General features: G+C 37.8%; 5 protein-coding genes across 5 annotated transcripts; all 5 read left to right on the top strand.

Annotated features, from left to right (window-relative positions):
* The first annotated feature begins 2,945 nt into the window (after nucleotides 1-2,945).
* On the top strand, nucleotides 2,946-3,701 carry LOC135126128 (cilia- and flagella-associated protein 53-like). Its single transcript, XM_064051952.1, has 2 exons — nucleotides 2,946-3,111; nucleotides 3,155-3,701. Exons 1-2 carry the CDS (start codon nucleotides 3,013-3,015, stop codon nucleotides 3,527-3,529), a joined length of 474 nt encoding a protein of 157 aa, XP_063908022.1. The 5' UTR covers nucleotides 2,946-3,012; the 3' UTR covers nucleotides 3,530-3,701.
* A 3-nt stretch (nucleotides 3,702-3,704) lies between these two features.
* LOC135126436 (trichohyalin-like) lies at nucleotides 3,705-5,854 on the top strand. Its single transcript, XM_064052485.1, has 6 exons — nucleotides 3,705-3,847; nucleotides 4,100-4,573; nucleotides 4,623-4,785; nucleotides 4,833-5,369; nucleotides 5,415-5,627; nucleotides 5,678-5,854. The coding sequence occupies exons 1-6, from the start codon at nucleotides 3,705-3,707 to the stop codon at nucleotides 5,852-5,854; spliced, it is 1,707 nt and encodes a 568-aa protein (XP_063908555.1).
* A 3,445-nt stretch (nucleotides 5,855-9,299) lies between these two features.
* Nucleotides 9,300-10,597, top strand: LOC135126437 (uncharacterized). The gene is made up of 3 exons (XM_064052486.1): nucleotides 9,300-9,308; nucleotides 9,792-9,908; nucleotides 9,952-10,597. Exons 1-3 carry the CDS (start codon nucleotides 9,300-9,302, stop codon nucleotides 10,357-10,359), a joined length of 534 nt encoding a protein of 177 aa, XP_063908556.1. The 3' UTR covers nucleotides 10,360-10,597.
* On the top strand, nucleotides 10,478-12,335 carry LOC135126439 (cilia- and flagella-associated protein 53-like). Its single transcript, XM_064052487.1, has 6 exons — nucleotides 10,478-10,599; nucleotides 10,647-11,054; nucleotides 11,104-11,266; nucleotides 11,314-11,850; nucleotides 11,896-12,108; nucleotides 12,159-12,335. The coding sequence occupies exons 1-6, from the start codon at nucleotides 10,478-10,480 to the stop codon at nucleotides 12,333-12,335; spliced, it is 1,620 nt and encodes a 539-aa protein (XP_063908557.1).
* Nucleotides 12,336-16,257: 3,922 nt separating this feature from the next.
* On the top strand, nucleotides 16,258-18,276 carry LOC135125979 (cilia- and flagella-associated protein 53-like). The gene is made up of 6 exons (XM_064051766.1): nucleotides 16,258-16,423; nucleotides 16,467-16,870; nucleotides 16,917-17,079; nucleotides 17,123-17,659; nucleotides 17,706-17,918; nucleotides 18,048-18,276. The coding sequence occupies exons 1-6, from the start codon at nucleotides 16,325-16,327 to the stop codon at nucleotides 18,255-18,257; spliced, it is 1,626 nt and encodes a 541-aa protein (XP_063907836.1). The 5' UTR covers nucleotides 16,258-16,324; the 3' UTR covers nucleotides 18,258-18,276.
* The last annotated feature ends 5,520 nt before the right edge of the window (nucleotides 18,277-23,796 follow it).

Below are 23,796 nucleotides of genomic sequence, written 5' to 3' on the forward strand. Positions count from 1 at the left end.
AAAATCCTTATAATTTCTCTACAAGAAATTACCATGTAAAACGTGTTTCTGAATATCGTGTTATTCAAAGAATACTATGTGTATTAAGAAAAAATTAAAGCCAAAAATTAAGTCCCACCCATACTTTTTTTTTTCGAAGTTTTTATGCGTTGGCAGACCTTAAAAAAATTGCCATTTTAAACGTGTTTTATGCTTCTAGGAAAAAAAAATCGTCACAATTGAAATGGGACGTGTGGGCGGGGTTTATATTTTGCCTTTTTTTTCTTAATGTGCATAGTTTTCTTTGAACAACACGATACTCAAAAACATGTTTTTAATTTCTTGTGAAAAAATAAGTATTTTGCAGTTAAGCTCCGCCCTCTTGGTTCACGGCGAATAAAAAATATCATCACAATTGAGATAGGGCGGGAGGGTGGGTTTTAGATTTTGCGTTTCTGTTTTAATATGTAGACTTATTTTCACAACACGACACTTAAAACATGTTAAAAATGGAAAATTTGTATATGGAAATACCGATTTTGCAATTAGGCTCCGCCCCATAATTGCAAAATTTATATTTCCTTGCAAAAATGAACCATTTTAACCATCTTTTAAGTTTCTTGTTGTGAAAAATTGCTATGTATATTAAGAAAAAAAAGGCTAAATATAAGCCCCGCCCGCCCATCCTATCTCAATTCTGATGATTTTTAGTTCGTCGTAAGCAGAGGGGAGGAGCTTAATTGTAAAATACTTATTTTTCTACGAGAAATTACCATGTAAAATACGTTCAAAAGTAATCATGTTATAGAAAGAAAACTAAATGAGAAGCCCCCCCATCCGTCTCGATGTCAATCGTCATGAACATCAGACCGAGGGGCGGAGTCTAATTGCAAAATCGATACTTTCCTACAAAAATTTACTATATTAAAAATTTCTTGTTGTGAAAAGAAGAGTACACATATTAATAAAAAAAGGCAAAATGTAGCCCCGCCCACCCGCCCTGTCTCCCTTGTGATGATTTTTTTTATTCGTCGTGAGCCAAGGGGGCGGAACTTAACTGCAAAATCCTCGTTTCTCTACGGAAATTAAAAACATGTCTTTTAGTATCGTGCTGTACAAAGAATACTATGTATATTAAGAAAAAAATAAAGCCAAAATTAAGCTCCACCCATACCCGCCCCGATCTCAATTCTCAACTGTGACGAATTTTTCATTCGTTGTCAGATCGAGGGACGGGGCTTAATTACAACATCCATATTTGCCTAGAAGAATTTACCATTTTAAACATGTTTTAAGTTTCTTGTTCTGAAAAGACGACTACGTATATTAAGAAAACAGGCAAAACATAAGCCCCGCCCACCCACCCTGTCTCAATTGTGATGATTTTTTTTAAACATCAAGAGCCAAAGGCGCAGAATTTAACTGCAAAATCCTTATAATTTCTCTACAAGAAATTACCATGTAGGACGTGTTTATGAGTATCATGTTACTCAAAGAATACTATGTGTATAGGAAATTAAAGCCAAAAATTAAATCCCACCTATACTTTTTTTCATTCGTTGGCAGACTTAGGGGAGAAGCCTAATTGCAAAATCCATATTTCCTTGCCATTTTACACGTGTTTTAAGCTTCTAGGAATGAAAAAAATCATCACAATTGAGAGGGGGTGGGTGGCCGGATTTTATATTGTGCTTTTTTTTGCTTGATGTACATAGTATTCGTTGAACAACACGATACTCAAAAACATGTTTGTTATTTCCTGTAGAGACAACGATTTTGCAGCTAAATTCCGCCTCTTGACGACGACGAATAAAAAAATCAGCACAACAGAGACAGGGTGGGTGGGCGGGGCTTAAATTTGGCCATTTTTTCTTAATATGTGTAGACTTCTTTTTACAACAAGAAACTTAAAACGTGTTTAAAATAGGGAAATATCGATTATGTAATTGCGCTCCGCCCCTCAATCAAAAATTCATCACGATGGAGGTCGACACGAGTGGGTGGGGCTTATCTTGTGGCTTTCTTTCTTACTTAATGCAAATAGTTTTCCTTTGAACCATTACTTAAGAGCATGTTTCACATGGTAATTTCTCACAGAAAAATAAGGATCTTGCAATTAAACAAAAAAGAATTCTACACATATTAAGAAAAAAGAGCAAAGAGTAAGCCCCGCCCACCCGCCCTATCTCAATTGTGCTCTTTTTTTTTATTCGTTGTGAGTCAAGAGGCGGAGTTTAACTGTAAAATCCTTATCTCTGGATTCGGCGTTTATGGTCACCGAGCAACATTTTGGAAATATTCGTAATGGAATTCGAAATTTTTGAAATTGCTAAATATTTCGATATTTCAATGGGCGATTCTGGTGGATCTTCAACTGAGCAGAAATAAAATCGTTAGAATGGAAACAGTGGGCGTGGGCGGGACTAGTACATACTAAGATAATAATTTTGGCAAATGATACACCGTATAAGAAAATAAAGGGTGGGTGGGCGGGGCTAATACTTGCTGAGATAAGACTGAACAATATTGTGGGTAGTTACTAGAATGAAGAGGGGGTGGGTGGGTGGGGCTTGCTTATAAGACTTTGTAGAGAAAAGCTAAATTCAGCCCCGCCCTTCGCCTTTATTCATTTCACCAACTTCTCTTACTTACTCTAATTGGGATTGAATTCTATTTTGATAATCGTTAGAATCGTATTTTTTACTAATTTTTTTCCCAAGGATCACTTTTCCGAAAATAGACACAATGTGGTACAATTATAAACTCCGCCCCACTCTTTTCTGAGCCAATGAAATGATTTATTCAGGTGGAGCTTTTGCAACCAGATTAATACTTTGTAGATCCTTCGTTTAACAATTTATCTATTTTCTGACCAACAGTTTTTGGATTTTCCTAAGATTCGAATAACATAGTTTGAAAACCAAATTTTTTCAGACGATCGATCTTACTTGGCCATGTTCATTAGTAGACAGTAGTAGTATTGTCAAAGTATTAGACTTTAGGGGTTATTTTTAGAAGGGTTTTTGGGGTACCATGGACGTACCAAATCATGCAAGGCGGCCGATACGGCGATCCAAGGGACCTACGGTAGACGTCCTCCTCCCTAGTGTCAAACCAGGCGCTTATGGCCACGTAAGTCTCCCCCACACCAAACCATTAACCCTGCTGCTTGCAGTTTGAAAAGATCAGAGACACCACCGAACTCTTGCGCCTCTTCCACCGCCAACACATGCGAGGCTTCCGCGACCTGGAAAGAGACGAAACCGCCCTGAACAGACAAACCGAGAAGATAATCCGAGACAAGAAATGCAAAGAACAACGGACCTTCGCGGCGAAAGTCAAAGACCGCTTCCACGAGAAGATGCAAGCGTACGAGGACGCCGTCGAGAAGCGGCGTGAGAAGCTACGACAGCTGCTGTGCTCGGAGGAACGACAATACGTCCGAGCATGGCCGACTAGTATAAAGATTATGGCCTGTCCAAAGGAATGTCAAAGGTACATTACGTGCTGCCATCTATTAATAATTCAAAAACGACAAAAGAATTATTAACACCTTTTGAAAGGCACAAAGGCATTCATACCGAAACAAACCACCATTACACGTTTTGAAGTCCCATAATGTCAAGTCAAATTAAAATTTTGCTAAATTATTAAGTGTAATTATTAATAGATGGCAACACGTATCGTACCTCTTGGACAGGCCATAATCTTTATACTAGTCGGCCATGGTCCGAGAAACGATCAGCCGATCTCAACATGCGGCGCAGTCCAAAACTGAAGAAAAGTTAGAGGCGGGGCGACAACACCGGCTCCAACGGGAAGCGCAGCTGCTGGAAGAGGCAAGGAAAAAGAAAATGCAGCACTGGATGTAAGTGAATTTTAGCCACGGCACTGTTGTGAATCGTTTTGTTTAGAAACAACGACGACGATGTGAGAAATTTGCTGGCGAATAAACACGCAATGGAGGTGTAGAAGGTGCAGCTGGAGCGGATGAAGAAAAATGAGCTGCGGAAAGAGACGGAGCGGGAGACGGACAAGTTTTACGCCGCAGTGACGATGAAGAACCAACAGGCTCAAGTAAGTGTGATTTACGTGATAATTGTAACTTGTTGGTTTGCAGATGGAGAGGGAAGTGGGTGAAGTTGAGAACAAACACCAGGCGGCGATGGAAACCAAGGAAGTGCTGGATAAACAGATACAGGGTATACAACTTGTGCAACAAGAAGCAGAGAGATTGCCTGCTGAAGAGGTCGTGGAGTTGGTTACACTCCGCGAACAACTTAGACGCGAAGAGATACAAAACCACAGCCAAATACGATAAGCACAGCGAGAAAACCGTCTTCCAAAGGAACGTTCACGAGCGTTTCAAACAAAAACTGAAAATCCACGAAGACACAATCCAAGTCTGCCGCAATAAACTCAAGCTCTTGCTTTGTGCAGAGGAGCAAGAATTTATCCGGGAAACCATCATTCAACGACAACAAGGACTGGCTTTGAAACTAGAAGAAATGAGAATGAACGCTGTGAAACTAAAGGCGCAACGAGAAGAAGAAAGGATGAAAATAGTGGAAGAGAAACGCAAGCTGCAGTACCGGTAAGTGAAACTACCGCGGTGGTACCACTTTTAATTCTTTCCAACCAAGGAACGAATGTAAGGACATCCGACCCGAAATCGTGAAGCAAAACCTCATAGACACGAAGAAAACGCAGCTGCAGCAGATAAAAGAGAACGAAATGCGAAGAGAGGCGGAGAGGGAGCTCAACAGTATGTGGTACGACCTCATGGTGAAGGAACAACAAGCTAAAGTACGTTTGGTCATGTCGTACCCAAATACTCACTCTTGTTTTTTTAGGCTGAAAGCGAAATGCAAACCTTGCTGAAGAAGGACCTCACCCAGAAAGAAACTATGCAGACGTGGGAGAAACAAATCCTCGGCAAGCAACTCCTTAAACAAGAAGCGGGAAAAATCGCAGTTGAAGACCGCTTAGAAATGATCAAACTCCAAGAGGAAATCAAGCTCGAGCAAATGAAAACCCTGGAGTTGAAGAAACGAAAACGCGAACAAGTGGCGAAGGAGCTCAAGGAGCAGATTCTCCTCCAGGAGAAGTACATAGCGCAGAGGAAGACCGAAGAGGACGCTCTAAATAAAGCTATGGCTGAGTTGGCGAGTCGCGAGATCGAGCGCGAGGTGCACGGGATTCAAGTGACCACGGCCAAAGCCAGGCGCGAGGCTGCGATTTATCGCCAACACTTGAAAGAACTAGAGGAGGAAAGAAAGAAGGAAGATGAGCATTTGAGGAGAGTGCTGGCAGAGCACAAGAAGTTAGTTGAAGAGAAGCAAGAGGAGGCGTACTGTAAGTTGAAGAGGGCGAAGGAGGAGCTGCAGAAGGTAGGTGGAGCCACGACACGATAAAATTGTAGTTGGTTGTTGCAGAACGTGTTGGCCGAACGGGCACAACAATTAGAGTACAAGAAACAAGAAGCTGAGAAGCAGTCGAAGTTGAAGCAAGCCGAGAACGAGTTGATTAGAATGACGTGCGAGACCAATGAGAGGTTGCAGGCGGAGAGTGACAGATTGCAGGCGGAGCAAGTGAAGGAGTACAGGGAGGAGTTGAAGAGGCAGATGGAATACACGAATGAGAAGAGGGTAAGTGGGCGGGGTTTCAACTATGTGATTTGTTGGTGGTTTTTTACTAGAAATTGGAAAAGGAGCAGCTGCAGCGAGACTTAGCAGAGACTTATGCCGAAGAGGAACGTCGGCGACAATACATCTTGGAGCTGGTGAGGGCACAGGCGCCAGAGCACGTGCATCCTTTTCGACGTGTTTTGACTAAGCAAACGTGTCCTTGTACCAGTCCGACTGACAATAAATAAAGTGTTTTTCATACAAAAGAATTGTTTTATTCCACCTCAAAACTCTTCTGGTAAGCTCAAAAATTCGTTGGGTTTTTTTTTAAGAACTAGAGGAGACAAGAAGCTGGTGGAGGAAAAGCAAGAGGCTGTACTGTAAATTGAAGAGGGCGAAGGAGGAGCTGCACAGGGTAGGTGGAGCCAGGAGAATTTTTTGTCTTCTGAAATAAGAACTAAATCTTGTAGCATACGATTAGCGCCTTTTTTTTTCTTTTTAACAGCCTAGGTTCTATTAGTTTTCATTCTCATTCTACCGAATAATTAACCCCGCCCACCCACCACGCCTCCATTTCACCAACTTCTTTTATTTATTGTAAAATGGCAACTGAATTTTATTTTGACAAACGGTAGAATCTAACATTTAAAACAAGGTCGAAAGTGGCCCCGGCCACCCACCCCTATTCTGTTTTGGTCAATCATGTTATTGGCACTGCGAAAGTTGAATAAATATTTTTTTAATACAATTTTTCTTATAGTATAATATTGCTTGCTTATAAAAGACTCTGTGGAAAGAAATTAAAATTAGCCACGCCCACCCATCCGTATAGCATATAGTATAACAAAAAATTACGATTAGCGCTGTCTTTTCTTTTTTTAACAACCTAGGTTCTATTAGTTCCCATTCCCACTCTACCGAATAATTAACCCCGCCCATCCAATATTCCTCCATTTCCGTGATTCATTTTAAGTTTTGCTTTTGCTATTATGGGGCGGAGCCTAATTGCAAATTGAGATTTCCTGATACAAATTTACCATTTTAAACATGTCTTAAGTTTCTTGTTCTGAAAAGACGACTATTAAGAAAAAAGGCAAAATATAAGCCTCAATTGTGATGATTTTTTCAAACATCGAGAGCCAAAGGAGCGGAATTTAACTGCAAAATCTTTATAATTTCTCTACAAGAAATTACCATATAAAACGTGTTTCTGAATATCGTGTTATTCAAAGAATACTATGTGTATTAAGAAAAAATTAAAGCCAAAAATTAAGTCCCACCCATACTTTTTTTTTTCGAAGTTTTTATGCGTTGGCAGACCTTAAAAAAATTGCCATTTTAAACGTGTTTTATGCTTCTAGGAAAAAAAAATCGTCACAATTGAAATGGGACGTGTGGGCGGGGTTTATATTTTGCCTTTTTTTTCTTAATGTGCATAGTTTTCTTTGAACAACACGATACTCAAAAACATGTTTTTAATTTCTTGTGAAAAAATAAGTATTTTGCAGTTAAGCTCCGCCCTCTTGGTTCACGGCGAATAAAAAATATCATCACAATTGAGATAGGGCGGGAGGGTGGGTTTTACATTTTGCGTTTCTGTTTTAATATGTGTAGACTTATTTTCACAACACGACACTTAAAACATGTTAAAAATGGAAAATTTGTATATGGAAATACCGATTTTGCAATTAGGCTCCGCCCCATAATTGCAAAATCTATATTTCCTTGCAAAAATGAACCATTTTAACCATCTTTTAAGTTTCTTGTTGTGAAAAATTGCTATGTATATTAAGAAAAAAAAGGCTAAATATAAGCCCCGCCCGCCCATCCTATCTCAATTCTGATGATTTTTAGTTCGTCGTAAGCAGAGGGGAGGAGCTTAATTGTAAAATACTTATTTTTCTACGAGAAATTACCATGTAAAATACGTTCTAAAGTAATCATGTTATAGAAAGAAAACTAAAAGAGAAGCCCCCCCATCCGTCTCGATGTCAATCGTCATGAACATCAGACCGAGGGGCGGAGTCTAATTGCAAAATCGATACTTTCCTACAAAAATTTACTATATTAAAAATTTCTTGTTGTGAAAAGAAGAGTACACATATTAATAAAAAAAGGCAAAATGTAGCCCCGCCCACCCGCCCTGTCTCCGTTGTGATGATTTTTTTTATTCGTCGTGAGCCAAGGGGGCGGAACTTAACTGCAAAATCCTCGTTTCTCTACGGAAATTAAAAACATGTCTTTTAGTATCGTGCTGTACAAAGAATACTATGTATATTAAGAAAAAAATAAAGCCAAAATTAAGCTCCACCCATACCCGCCCCGATCTCAATTCTCAACTGTGGCGAATTTTTCATTCGTTGTCAGATCGAGGGGCGGTGCTTAATTACAACATCCATGTTTGTCTAGAAGAATTTACCATTTCAAACTAATGTTTTAAGTTTCTTGTTCTGAAAAGACGACTACGTTATATTAAGAAAACAGGCAAAATATAAGCCCCGCCCACCCACCCTGTCTCAATTGTGATGATTTTTTTTAAACATCGAGAGCCAAAGACGCAGAATTTAACTGCAAAATCCTTATAATTTCTCTACAAGAAATTACCATGTAAAACGTGTTTCTGAGTATCGTGTTATTCAAAGAATACTATGTGTATTAAGAGGAAATTAAAGCCAAAAATTAAGTCCCACCCATACTTTTTTTCATTTGTTGGTAGACGAGGAGCCTAATAGCAAAATCCATATTTTCTTAAAAAATATTGCCATTTTACACGTGTTTTAACCTTCTAGGAATAAAAAAATCATCACAATTGAAGGGTGGGTGGGCGGGGTTTTATATTGTGCTTTTTTTTTTCTTGATGTACATAGTATTCTTTGAACAACACGATACTCAAAAACATATTTGTTATTTCCTGTAGAGACAACGATTTGGCAGTTAAACTCCGCCTCTTGACGACGATGAATAAAAAAATCAGCACAACAGAGATAGGGTGGGTGGGCGGGGCTTAAGTTTGGCCATTTTTTCTTAATATGTGTAGACTTCTTTTTACAACAAGAAACTTAAAACGTGTTTAAAGTAGGGAAATATCGATTATGTAATTGCGCTCCGCCCCTCGGTCTGACAACGAATCAAAAATTCATCACGATGGAGGTCAAGACGAGTGGGTGGGGCTTATCTTGTGGCTTTCTTTCTTACTTAATGCAAATAGTTTTCCTTTGAACGATTACTTAAGAACATGTTTCACATGGTAATTTCTCACAGAAAAATAAGGATCTTGCAATTACAAAAAAGAAGTCTGCACATATTAAGAAAAAAGAGCAAAGCATAAGCCCCGCCCACCCGCCCTATCTCAAGTGTGCTCTTTTTTTTTATTCGTTGTGAGTCAAGAGGCGGAGTTTAACTGCTAAATCCTTATCTCTCGATTCGGCGTTTATGGTCACGGAGCAACATTTTGGAAATATTCGTAATGGAATTCGAAATTTTTGAAATTTCTAAATATTTCGATATTTCAATGGGCGATTCTGGTGGATCTTTTAGTGAGCAGAAATAAAATCGTTAGATCGTTAGAATGGAAACAGTGGGCGTGGGCGGGACTAGTACATGCTAAGATAATAATTTTGGCAAATGATACACCGTATAAGAAAATAAAGGGTGGGTGGGCGGGGGTAATACTTGCTGAGATAAGACTGAACAATGTTGTGGGTAATTACTTGAATGAAGAGGGGGTGGGTGGGTGGGGTTTGCTGATAAGACTTTGTAGAGAAAAGCTAAATTCAGCCCCGCCCTTCTCCTTTATTCATTTCACCAAGTTCTCTTACTACTCTAATGGGGATTGAATTCTATTTTGATAATCGTTAGAATCGTATTTTTTAATAATTTTTTTCCCAAATATCACTTTTCCGAAAGTAGACACAATGTGGTACAATTATAAACTCCGCCCCACTCTTTTCTGAGCCAATGAAATGATTTATTCAGGTGGAGCTTTTGCAACCAGATTAATACTTTGTAGATCCTTGGTTTAACAATTTATCTATTTTCTGACCAACAGTTTTTGGATTTTCCTAAGATTCGAATAACATAGTTTGAAAACCAAACTTTTTCAGACGATCGATCTTACTTGGCCATGTTCATTAGTAGACAGTAGTAGTATTGTCAAAAGTATTAGACTTTAGGGGTTATTTTTAGAAGGGTTTTTGGGGTACCATGGACGTACCAAATCATGCAAGGCGGCCGAAACAGCGATCCCGGGGACCTACGTTAGACGTCCTCCTCCCTAGTCTCAAACCAGGCGCTTATGGCCATGTAAGTCTCCCCCACACCAAACCATTAACCCTGCTGCTTGCAGTTTGAAAAGATCAGAGACACCACCGAACTCTTGCGCCTCTTCCACCGCCAACACATGCGAGGCTTCCGCGACCTGGAAAGAGACGAAACCGCCCTGAACAGACAAACCGAGAAGATAATCCGAGACAAGAAATGCAAAGAACAACGGACGTTCGCGGCGAAAGTCAAAGACCGCTTCCACGAGAAGATGCAAGCGTACGAGGATGCCGTCGAGAGGCGGCGTGAGAAGCTACGACAGCTGCTGTGCTCGGAGGAACGACAACACGTCCGAGAAACCATCAGCGGATCTCAACACGCGGCGCAGTCCAAAACTGAAGAAAAGTTAGAGGCGGGGCGACAACACCGGCTCCAACGGGAAGCGCAGCTGCTGGAAGAGGCAAGGAAAAAGAAAATGCAGCACTGGATATAAGTGAATTGTAGCCACGGCACCGTTGTGAATCGTCTTGTTTAGAAACAACGACGACGATGTGAGGAATTTGCTGATGAAGAAACACGCAATGGAGGTGCAGAAGGTGCAGCTGGAGTAGATGAAGCAAAATGAGCTGCGGAAAGAGACGGAGCGGGAGACGGACAAGTTTTACGGCACAGTGACGATGAAGAACCTAGAGGCTCAAGTAAGTGTGATTTACGTGATAATTGTAACTTGTTGGTTTGCAGATGGAGAGGGAAGTGGCTGAAGTTTTGAAGGAACACCAGGCGGCGATGGAAACCAAAGAAGTGCTGGATAAACAGACACAGGGTATACAACTCGTGCAACAAGAAACAGAGAGATTGGCAGCTGAAGAGGCCGTGGAGTTGGAAGAGATACAAAACCACAGCCAAATACGATAAGCACAGCGAGAAAACCGTCTTCCAAAGGAACGTTCACGAGCGTTTCAAACAAAAACTGAAAATCCACGAAGACACAATCCAAGTCCGCCGCAATAAACTCAAGCTCTTGCTTTGTGCAGAGGAGCAAGAATTTATCCGGGAAACCATCACTCAAGGACAACAAGGACTGGCTTTGAAACTAGAAGAAATGAGAATGAACGCTGTCAAACTAAAGGCGCAACGAGAAGAAGAAAGGATGAAAATAGTGGAGGAGAAACACAAGCTGCAGTACCGGTAAGTGAAACTACCGCGGTGGTACCACTTTTAATTCCTTCCAACCAAGGAACGAATGTAAGGACATCCGACCCGAGATCGTGAAGCAAATCCTCATAGACACGAAGAAAACGCAGCTGCAGCAGATAAAAGAGAACGAAATGCGAAGAGAGGCGGAGAGGGAGCTCAACAGTATGTGGTACGACCTGATGGTGAAGGAACAACAAGCTAAAGTACGTTTGGTCAAGTCGTACCCAAATAGTCACTCTTGTTCTTTCAGGCTGAAAGCGAAATGCAAACCTTGCTGAAGAATCACCTCACCCAGAAAGAAACCATGCAGACGTGGGAGAAACAAATCCTCGGCAAGCAACTCCTTAAACAAGAAGCGGGAAAAATCGCAGTTGAAGACCGCTTAGAAATGATCAAACTCCAAGAGGAAATCAAGCTCGAGCAAATGGAAACCCTGGAGTTGAAGAAACGAAAACGCGAACAAGTGGCGAAGGAGCTCAAGGAGCAGATTCTCCTCCAGGAGAAGTACATAGCGCAGAGGAAGACCGAAGAGGACGCTCTAAATAAAGCTATGGCTGAGTTGGCGAGTCGCGAGATCGAGCGCGAGGTACACGGGATTCAAGTGACCACGGCCAAAGCCAGGCGCGAGGCTGCGATTTATCGCCAACACTTGAAAGAACTAGAGGAGGAAAGAAAGAAGGAAGATGAGCATTTGAGGAGAGTACTGGCGGAGCACAAGAAGTTAGTTGAAGAGAAGCAAGAGGAGGCGTATTGTAAGTTGAAGAGGGCGAAGGAGGAGCTGCAGAAGGTAGGTGGAGCCACGACAAGACAAAATTGTAGTTGGTTGTTGTAGAACGTGTTGGCCGAGCGGGCACAACAACTGGAGTACAAGAAACAAGAAGCCGAGAAGCAGTCGAAGCTGAAGGAAGCCGAGAACGAGTTGATTAGAATGACGTGCGAGACCAATGAGAGGTTGCAGGCGGAGAGTGACAGGCTGCAGGCGGAGCAAGTGAAGGAGTATAGGGAGGAGTTGAAGAGGCAGATGGAATACACGAATGAGAAGAGGGTAAGTGGGCGGGGTTTCAACTATGTGATTTGTTGGTGGTTTTTTACTAGAAACTGGAAAAGGAGCAGCTGCAGCGAGACTTAGCAGAGACTTATGCCGAAGAGGAACGTCGGCGACAGTACATCTTGGAGTTGGTGAGGGCACAGGCGCCAGAGCACGTGCATCCTTTTCGACGTGTTTTGACTAAGCAAACGTGTCCTTGTACCAGTCCGACTGACAATAAATAAAGTATTTTTCATACAAAATAATTGTTTTATTCCACCTCCAAACTCTTCTGGTAAGCTCAAAAATTCGGTGTTTTTTTTTTAAGAACTAGAGGAGACAAGAAGCTGGTGGAGGAAAAGCAAGAGGCTGTACTGTAAATTGAAGAGGGCGAAGGAGGAGCTGCACAGGGTAGGTGAAGCCAGGAGAATTTTTTGTCTTCTGAAATAAGAACTAAATCTTGTAGCATACGATTAGCGCCTTTTTTTTTCTTTTTAACAGCCTAGGTTCTATTAGTTTTCATTCTCATTCTACCGAATAATTAACCCCGCCCACCCACCACGCCTCCATTTCACCAACTTCTTTTATTTATTGTAAAATGGCAACTGAATTCTATTTTGACAAACGGTAGAATCTAACATTTAAAACAAGGTCGAAAGTGGCCCCGCCCACCCACCCCTATTCTGTTTTGGTCAATCATGTTATTGGCACTGCGAAAGTTGAATAAATATTTTTTTAATACAATTTTTCTTATAGTATAATATTGCTTGCTTATAAAAGACTCTGTGGAAAGAAATTAAAATTAGCCCCGCCCACCCATCCGTATAGCATATAGTATAACAAAAAATTACGATTAGCGCTGTCTCTTCTTTTTTTAACAACCTAGGTTCTATTAGTTCCCCTTCCCACTCAACCGAATAATTAACCCCGCCCATCCAATATTCCTCCATTTCCGTGATTCATTTTAAGTTTTGCTTTTGCTATTATGGGGCGGAGCCTAATTGCAAATTGAGATTTCCTTATACAAATTTACCATTTTAAACATGTCTTAAGTTTCTTGTTCTGAAAAGACGACTATTAAGAAAAAAGGCAAAATATAAGCCCCGCCCGCCCACCCTATCTCAATTGTGATGATTTTTTCAAACATCGAGAGCCAAAAGAGCGGAATTTAACTGTAAAATCCTTATAATTTCTCTACAAGAAATTACCATGTAAAACGTGTTTCTGAATATCGTGTTATTCAAAGAATACTATGTGTTTTAAGAAAAAATTAAAGCCAAAAATTAAGTCCCACCCATACTTTTTTTTTTTTCATGCGTTGGCAGACCTAGGGGAGGAGCTCAATTGCAAAATCCATATTTCCTTAAAAAAAGCCATTTTAAACATGTTTTAAGCTTCTAGGAGTAAAAAAATCATCACAATTGAGATGGGGCGGGTGGGCGGGGATTATATTTTGCCTTTTTTTCTTAATATGCATAGTTTTCTTTGAACGACATGATACTCAAAAGCATGTTTTTAATTTCTTGTAAAAAAATAAGTATTTTGCAGTTAAGCTCCGCCCTCTTGGTTCTCGGCGAATAAAAAATATCATCACAATTGCGATAGGGCGGGTGGGTGGGTTTACATTTTGCCTTTCTGTTTTAATATGTGTAGACTTATTTTCACAACACGACACTTAAAACATGTTAAAAATGGAAAATTTGTATATGGAAATATCGATTTTGCAATTAGGCTCCGCCCCATAATTGCAAAATCTATATTTCCTTGCAAAAATGAACCATTTTAACCATCTCTTAAGTTTCTTGTTGTGAAAAATTGCTACGTATATTAAGAAAAAAAGGCTAAATATAAGCCCCGCCCACCCACCCTATCTCAATTCTGATGATTTTTTTGTTCGTCGTAAACAGAGGGGAGGAGCTTAAATGTAAAATAGTTATTTTTCTACGAGAAATTACCATGTGATATACGTTCTAAAGTAATCATGTTATAGAAAGAAAACTAAAAGAGAAGCCATCCCATCCGTCTCGATGTCAATCGTGATGAACATCAGACCGAGGGGCGGAGCCTAATTGTAAAATCGAAACTTTCCTACAAAAATTTACTGTATTAAAAATTTCTTGTTGTGAAAAGAAGAGTACACATATTAATAAAAAAGGCAAAATGTAGCCCCGCCCACCCGCCCTGTCTCCGTTGTGATGATTTTTTTATTCGTCGTGGGCCAAGGGGGCGGAACTTAACTGCAAAATCCTTATTTCTCTACGAGAAATTAAAACATGTTTTTTAGTGTCGCGTAGTACAAGCAATACTTTGTATATTAAGAAAAAAATATAACCAGAATTAGGCCCCACCCATACCAGCCCCGATCTCAATTCTCAATTGTGACAAATTTTTCATTCGTTGTCAGATCGAGGGGCGGGGCTTAATTACAACATCCATATTTGTCTAGAAGAATTTACCATTTTAAACATGTTTTAAGTTTCTTGTTCTGAAAAGACGACTACGTATTTTAAGAAAACAGGCAAAACATAAGCCCCGCCCACCACCCTCTCTCAATTGTGATGATTTTTTTAAACATCGAGAGCCAAAGGCGCAGAATTTAACTGCAAGATCCTTGTAATTTCTCTACAAGAAATTACCATATAAGACGTGTTTCTAAGCATCATGTTATTCAAAGAATACTATGTGTATTAAGAGAAAATTAAAGCTAAAAATTAAGTCCCACCCATACTTTTTTTCATTCGTTGGCAGACTTAAGGGAGGAGCCTAATAGCAAAATCCATATTTTCTTAAAAAAATTGCCATTTTACACGTGTTTTAACCTTCTAGGAATAAAAAAATCATCACAATTTAGAGGGGGTGGGTGGGCGGGGTTTTATATTGTGCTTTTTTTTCTTGATGTACATAGTATTCTTTGAACAACACGATACTCAAAAACATGTTTGTTATTTCCTGTAGAGACAACGATTTTGCAGTTAAACTCCGCCTCTTGACGACGACGAATAAAAAAATCAGCACAACAGAGATAGGGTGGGTGGGCGGGGCTTAAGTTTGGCCATTTTTTCTTAATATGTGTAGACTTCTTTTTACAACAAGAAACTTAAAACGTGTTTAAAGTAGGGAAATATCGATTATGTAATTGCGCTCCGCCCCTCGGTCTGACAACGAATCAAAATTCATCACGATGGAGGTCGAAACGAATGGGTGGGGCTTATCTTGTGGCTTTCTTTCTTACTTAATGCAAATAGTTTTCCTTTGAACGATTACTTAAGAACATGTTTCACATGGTAATTTCTCACAGAAAAATAAGTATCTTGCAGTTAAACAAAAAAGAATTCTACACATATTAAGAAAAAAGAGCAAAGCGTAAGCCCCGCCCACCCGCCCTATCTCAAGTGTGCTCTTTTTTTTTTATTCGTTGTGAGTCAAGAGGCGGAGTTTAACTGCAAAATCCTTATCTCTCGATTCGGCGTTTATGGTCACGGAGCAACATTTTGGAAATATTCGTAATGGAATTCGAAATTTTTGAAATTTCTAAATATTTCGATATTTCAATGGGCGATTCTGGTGGATCTTTTACTGAGCAGAAATAAAATCGTTGAATGGAAACAGTGGGCGTGGGCGGGACTAGTACATACTAAGATAATAATTTTGGCAAATGATACACCGTATAAGAAAATAAAGGGTGGGTGGGCGGGGCTAATACTTGCTGAGATAAGACTGAACAATATTGTGGGTAGTTACTAGAATGAAGAGGGGGTGGGTGGGTGGGGGTTGCTTATAAGACTTTGTAGAGAAAAGCTAAATTCAGCCCCGCCCTTCGCCTTTATTCATTTCACCAACTTCTCTTACTTACTCTAATTGGGATTGAATTCTATTTTGATAATCGTTAGAATCGTATTTTTTACTAATTTTTTTCCCAAGGATCACTTTTCCGAAAATAGACACAATGTGGTACAATTATAAACTCCGCCCCACTCTTTTCTGAGCCAATGAAATGATTTATTCAGGTGGAGCTTTTGCAACCAGATTAATACTTTGTAGATCCTTCGTTTAACAATTTATCTATTTTCTGACCAACAGTTTTTGGATTTTCCTAAGATTCGAATAACATAGTTTGAAAACCAAATTTTTTCAGACGATCGATCTTACTTGGCCATGTTCATTAGTAGACAGTAGTAGTATTGTCAAAGTATTAGACTTTAGGGGTTATTTTTAGAAGGGTTTTTGGGGTACCATGGACGTACCAAATCATGCAAGGCGGCCGATACGGCGATCCAACGGACCTACGGTAGACGTCCTCCTCCCTAGTCTCAAACCAGGCGCTTATGGCCACGTAAGTCTCCCCCACACCAAACCATTAACCCTGCTGCTTGCAGTTTGAAAAGATCAGAGACACCACCGAACTCTTGCGCCTCTTCCACCGCCAACACATGCGAGGCTTCCGCGACCTGGAAAGAGACGAAACCGCCCTGAACAGACAAACCGAGAAGATAATCCGAGACAAGAAATGCAAAGAACAACGGACCTTCGCGGCGAAAGTCAAAGACCGCTTCCACGAGAAGATGCAAGCGTACGAGGACGCCGTCGAGAGGCGGCGTGAGAAGCTACGACAGCTGCTGTGCTCGGAGGAACGACAACACGTCCGAGAAACGATCAGCGGATCTCAACAAGTGGCGCAGTCCAAAACTGAAGAAAAGTTAGAGGCGGGGCGACAACATCGGCTCCAACGAGAAGCGCAGCTGCTGGAAGAGGCAAGGAAAAAGAAAATGCAGCACTGGATGTAAGTGAATTGTAGCCACGGCACCGTTGTGAATCGTCTTGTTTAGAAACAACGACGACGAAGTGAGGAATTTGCTGATGAAGAAACACGCAATGGAGGTGCAGAAGGTGCAGCTGGAGCAGATGAAGCAAAATGAGCTGCGGAAAGAGACGGAGCGGGAGACGGACAAGTTTTACGCCGCAGTGACGATGAAGAACCAACAGGCTCAAGTAAGTGTGATTTACGTGATAATTGTAACTTGTTGGTTTGCAGATGGAGAGGGAAGTGGGTGAAGTTGTGAAGAAACACCAGGCGGCGATGGAAACCAAGGAAGTGCTGGATAAACAGATACAGGGTATACAACTCGTGCAACAAGAAGCAGAGAGATTGGCTGCTGAAGAGGCCGTGGAGTTGGTTAAACTCCGCGAACAAATTAGACGCGAAGAGATACAAAAGCTTGACGAAAAGAGAAGAAAACGCGACCAGATGCGTAAAGAACTTATGGAACAGATTGCCATACACCAGAAATGCATTGCTGAAAGGAAGAGCATTGAGAATCTTCACCGGACGATAAGATATGAGTTGAGGCAGAAGGAGTATGACGAGGAGATGCGGAAGGAGGAAGACACTAGGGCATCCAAGAAACGCTCGTTGTTGATTCATCAGCAGCACCTGAAGGAACTGGAGAAAGAAAGAAAGAGGGAGGAGGAGCAGTTAGATCAGTGGTTACTGGAGGATAGGAGGATGGCCGAGAAGAAGCAAGACGAAGCGCGTTGTCTGATGTTAAAAGCCAGACAAGAGCTGCAGAAGGTGAGTATCGTTGAACCAAAACCCAAAAACTGGCAAGTTGTCGTAGAACGTGCTCCTAGAACGCGCCCAGCAGTTGGAATACAAGAAACAAGAAGCCCAAAACTACTTGAAGCTGCAACAGGCCGAAAACGAGTTATTGAAAATCGCTTGTGACATGAACGCAAGACTGCAAGAGGAGACCGACAGATTGCGCTCGGAGGAGCTGAAGACGTACAAGGGCCACCTGAAGAAACAAATAGAAGAACGTGCAGAGCAGACGGTAATGTGCAGTAAAAGTATACTCTTCACTACCATTTGCTTTCAAATTTCGTGGTTTCAGCTCACATCTCCCAAATAACAGTTTTTCTAAGTCGATTAACCGGCTCGACATTAACCTTTTTGTTGGCAGAGAGCCGAAAAGCAGCAACTAGAGCGTGAACTAGCCGAAGGCCTCGCCGAGGAGGAGCGCCGTCGCCAGCTGGTTCTGCAAGTGTTCCACGCAGGACAGGCAGAGAAGCAGAACAGACATCCTCATAAAGTCGTCCTGGAAATGCAATGTCCTTGTGCGAGTAATCCGGCCGCCCATTACAACCTTTTAGCACAACAAAAGAACCAGTAAAGAATTATTTGCAATGAAAGTTGTTTGTTTTGGTTGCTTCACGCTATTAGTTATGATGGGAACTAATTTCGTGCGGGTTCTCATTATGGGTGGTTGAGGCGATTTTATGGCTGTTGTTCCCAGAAAGGAATTAATCTAGCGTAAAGTATTGGCATGAGGTGTTGCGTAAAGTGGCAATAAAAATGAAGAGAGAGTTGCATAAGGATGCTTGTACGAGAGGTACAATTAGTGTTGCAGTGGATGGCTGCTGGGTTTATATGGGTGATTGTTTCATCATGGTGGACGAGCAGGTGGTATTAATGCCGGTTTGATGGCTTGTTGGGTCAAAAATCAATTAGAGTGGCTGTTGTAACGGATTAGGCAATTTTATGGGTTGAAAGTTTTCTTTTGTCTTGGATGGCCACATCTTTTCCGAAATGTGTCAAAATATTCGATTTTCGCTAATTTTAAGATTAACAAAATGCGTTCTAAGTGGTAGTCCTTGAGCAACTTCAAATAAAAATAACTAAGATTACACTGGAATAACAACTCTTATGCAACTAGACAGATTCATAAAAAATTCAGTGTAATTACTGTAAATGGTAAAGTGTTATCAGAGAACGTAGAGAAGCGTCATAGTTTAAATTAAAGGACGGTTGAGGACTCGACGACTTATGTTGGCAATAGTGTTTGTTCCTAACTGGGAATAAAATTAACTACAATAGAAAAATGTCAATATTTTTAACGACACGTTTTACTTTCGACAAATTGACACTAGAGTTACCAAAATATTACAAGCTGCTTAATTCTTCTTGTTTAAATTTTTTTAAATATGTCGATTTTTCGATTTTTGACTTTTATAAACTCTTTATTTGTCGATTTTTCAGGTTTTCTATTTTTTCAGGTTTCGATTTTTCAACATCACTTTTTTGATTTTTCGGTTTCTCGATTTTTCAATTTTTTAATTTCTCAGTTTTTGAATAGTTCAGTTTTGGGATTTTTCAGTTTCCTTATTATTCAATTTTTCGATCTTACGATTTTGCAGTTTTTTGATTTTTCAATTTTTCGATTTTTTTAACGTTTCGATATTTCGACTTCACTTTTTAGATTTTTCGATTTCTCGATTTTTCATTTCAGCTCTTCCATATTTCAATTTTTCAAATGTTTCGATTTTTCGACTTCCCGGTTTTAGATTTTCTGTTTTTCAGCTGTCGTTTTTTCAGCTTTTCGATTTTTCGATTTTTCAAATTTGACTTTCATAAACTTTCAAATTTTCGATTTTACAATTAATCGATGTTTTGATTTTCCCATTTCTTGACTTTCGAGGGTTTCGATATTCCTGTTCTTCGATTCCTTAATTTTTCGATTTTTCATTTTTTAGTTTTTTAAGGTTTCGATTTTTCGACTTCACTTTTTGGATTTTTCGATTGCTCAATTTATCGACTTTTTAGGTTCTCAGTTTTCTGATGTTTCTGTTTTCTGATTTTTCAGATTATCAGATTCTCAGTTTTTCATTCATTTTTCAGTTTTTCGATATCTCAGTTTTGGGGTTTTTCAATATTTCGATTCTTCGACTTTTCGATTTTTGACTCCTGGATTTTTCGATTTGTCGATTATTTTACTTATGCGATTTTTCAATTTTTCGATTTTTAAAATTTAGATTTTTTAATTTTTAAAATTTTCTATTTTTCGATTTCTCGATTTTTCAGTTCAGTTCTTCGATATTTGAATTTTTCAAGTTTTCGAATTTTTCAAATGTTTCGATTTCTTAATCTTTCGATTTTTCGACTTGCCGGTTTTAGATTTTCTGTTTTTCAATTGTCTTTTTGTGAAATTTTCGATTTTTTAATTTTTAAAGTTTGACTTTCATAAACTCTCAATTTTTCGATTTTTCAATCAATCGATGTTTCGATTTTGCTGTTGTTCAATTGTTTAATTTTTTGATTTTTCAATTTTTCGACTTTTTAAGGTTTCTATTTTTCGACTTCACTTTTTTGATTTTTCGATTTTCAGTGTTTAGATATTTCATTTTTAGGATTTTTCAATATTTCAATTCTTCGGCTCTTCTATTTTTGACTTCTGGATTTTTCGATGTGTCTACCTTTTTCAATTTTTAGATTTTTAAATTTTAGATTTTTTAATTTTTAAAATTTAAATTTTTCGATTTCTCGATTTTTCAGTTCAGTTCTTCGATATTTGAATTTTTCAAGTTTTCGAATTTTTCAAATGTTTCGATTTCTTAATCTTTCGATTTTTCGACTTGCCGGTTTTAGATTTTCTGTTTTTCAATTGTCATTTTGTCAAATTTTCGATTTTTTAATTTTTAAAATTTGACTTTCATAAACTCTCAATTTTTAGATTTTTCAATCAATCGATGTTTCGATTTTGCTGTTGTTCAATTGTTTAATTTTTTGATTTTTCAATTTTTTGATTTTTTGACGTTTCCATTTTTCGACTTCACTTTTTTGATTTTTCGATTTTTCAGTTTTCAGATATTTCATTTTTAGGATTTTTCAATATTTCAATACTTCGGCTTTTCTATTTTTGACTTCTGGATTTTTCGATGTGTCTACCTTTTTCAATTTTTTTATTTTTAAATTTTAGATTTTTTAATTTTTAAAATTTTAGATTTTTCGATTTCTGGATTTTTCAGTTCAGTTCTTCGATATTTGAATTATTCATGTTTTCGAATTTTTCAAATGTTTCGATTTCTTAATCTTTTGATTTTTCGACTTCCCAGTTTTAGATTTTCTGTTTTTCAATTGTCATTTTGTCAAATTTTCGATTTTTTAGTTTTTCAAATTTTACTTTCCTAAACTCTCAATTTTTCGATTTTTCAATCAATCGATGTTTCGATTTTCCTGTTGTTCAATTCTTTAATTTTTTGATTTTTCAATTTTTTGATTTTTTAATGTTTTTATTTTTCGACTTCACTTTTTTGATTTTTCGATTTTTCAGTTTTTATATATTTCATTTTTAGGGTTTTTCAATATTTCAATTCTTCGGATCTTCTATTTTTGACTTCTGGATTTTTCGATGTGCCTACCTTTTTCAATTTTTAGATTTTTAAATTATAGATTTTTTAATTTTTAAAATTTTGGATTTTTCGATTTCTCGATTTTTCAGTTCAGTTCTTCGATATTTGAATTATTCAAGTTTTCGAATTTTTCAAATGTTTCGATTTCTTAATCTTTTGATTTTTCGACTTCCCGGTTTTAGATTTTCTGTTTTCAATTGCCATTTTGTCAAATTTTCGATTTTTTAATTTTTCAAATTTGACTTTTATAAACTCAATTTTTCGGTTTTTCAATTAATCGATGTTTTAATTTTCCCATTTCTTGACCTTGGAATGTTTCGATTTTCCTGTTGTTCAATTCTTTAATTTTTTGATTTTTCAATTTTTTGATTTTTTAAGGTTTCTACTTTTCGACTTCACTTTTTTGATTTTTCGACTTTTCAGTTTTTAGATGTTTCAGTTTTAGGATTTTTCAATATTTCAATTCTTCGGCGCTTCTATTTTTGACTTCTGGATTTGTCGATGTGTCTACCTTTTTCAATTTTTGGATTTTTAAAATTTAGATTTTTTAATTTTTAAAATTTTAGATTTTTCAATTTCTCGATTTTTCAATGCAGTTCTTCGATATTTGAATTATTCAAGTTTTCGAATTTTTCAAATGTTTCGATTTCTTAATCTTTTGATTTTTCGACTTCCCGGTTTTAGATTTTCTGTTTTTCAATTGTCATTTTGTCAAATTTTCGATTTTTTAATTTTTCAAATTTGACTTTCATAAACTCTCAATTTTTCGATTTTTCAATCAATCGATGTTACGAATTTCCTGTTGTTCAATTCTTGAATTTTTTGATTTTTCAATTTTTTGATTTTTTGACGTTTCCATTTTTCGACTTCACTTTTTTGATTTTTCGATTTTTCAGTTTTAGGATTTTTCAATATTTCAATTCTTCGGCTCTTCTATTTTTGACTTGTGGATTTTTCGATGTGTCTACCTTTTTCAATTTTTAGATTTTTAAATTTTAGATTTATAAATTTTTAAAATTTTAGATTTTTCGATTTCTCGATTTTTCAGTTCAATTCTTCGACTTCCTGGTTTTAGATTTTCTGTTTTCAATTGTCATTTTGTCAAATTTTCGATTTTTTAATTTTTCAAATTTGACTTTCATAAACTCTCAATTTTTCGATTTTTCAATCAATCGATGTTTCGATTTTCCTTTTGTTCAATTTTTTAATTTTTTGATTTTTCAATTTTTTGATTTTTTAGGGTTTCTATTTTTCGACTTCAATTTTTTGATTTTTTGATTTTTCAGTTTTAGGGTTTTTCAATATTTCAATTCTTCGGCTCTTCTATTTTTGACTTATGGATTTTTCGATGTGTCTACGTTTTTACTTTTTCGATTTTTCATTTTTGGATTTTTAAATTTTAGATTTTTCAATGTTTTGATATTTTAATTTTTCAATATTTCTTAATCTTTCGATTTTTCGACGTCCTGGTTTTAGATGTTCGGTTTTTCAATTTTTCGATTTGTTAATTTTTCATTCCCGATTTATCGAAATTTGATTGTTCATGTTTTCGATTTATCAGTTTTTCAATTTTTTATTTTGGCCTATTTCGGTTTCTCAGTTTTTCCAGTTTTCCATTTTTTCGTTTTTTTATTTTTCCGCTTTTTCAATTTTTCAACTTTTAACTTTTTGTTTGTCGATTTTTCTATTTTTCGATTTTTCGATTTCATCACTTTTCGATTTCTCGTTCTTTTGATCTCTCAATTTTTCAATTTTTCGAATTTTTAGGTTTTTTGATTTCTCGATTTATCGAGATTTGGATTTTTCGATATTTTGATTGTCAATTTCTCAATTTATAAATTGTTCAATTTTTAACTTTTCGATTTTTCGATTTTGGCCTATTTCGGTTTCTCAATTGTTCAAGGGTGGTTTTGCAAAATCAGCCTGTATGTCGCATCTATATTAATCTATGGTATTATAGTGTTCAATACTATAAATTGAATGTCTAGTAAGGAGAAAATAAAATCAGACTTTTATTTACTCGGATATCCAAATTATGTAGAAGATATTTAAATGTCATACAAGTTGATTCACTAGCAATTTTGAACTACTTTTGGGGAATTACGCCATACCAAATTTAAAATTTCAGCCTATTCCTATTACGTCGGACTAATAATTAGCCCAGACATAATTAACTACACACAATAACGACGATCTTCTCACGCTTGTATCATTATATTCACTTTTCACAAAATGAATCAAATCAGCTCTACCATGTCGAAACCTTTGTGAAGACTTAGAATTAGTCGCCGAATTAACTCTCTACCCCTTCAAATGACCCCGCGAAGAAAGTAAAACCATCGCCGCTGGCCCATCTTTTACCACCACAACAAAACGCAAATCATCGTAAACCTTTTATTACCCATAACAATCAACTTTGTACCTACTATTAAGCGCTTTTTATTGATGAGAAAATCCATTTATATTCCGCACTTCTTCCGGCACACACCGCTTCCATATCAACAATCCTTAGATCAATAGGAC

Source organism: Zophobas morio, unplaced genomic scaffold, assembly GCF_036711695.1.
Source record: "Zophobas morio isolate AGI-343-1 ecotype UQ-CSIRO unplaced genomic scaffold, CSIRO_AGI_Zmor_V1 ptg000010l, whole genome shotgun sequence".
In the NCBI taxonomy this organism is placed as follows: Eukaryota; Metazoa; Arthropoda; class Insecta; order Coleoptera; family Tenebrionidae; genus Zophobas; species Zophobas morio.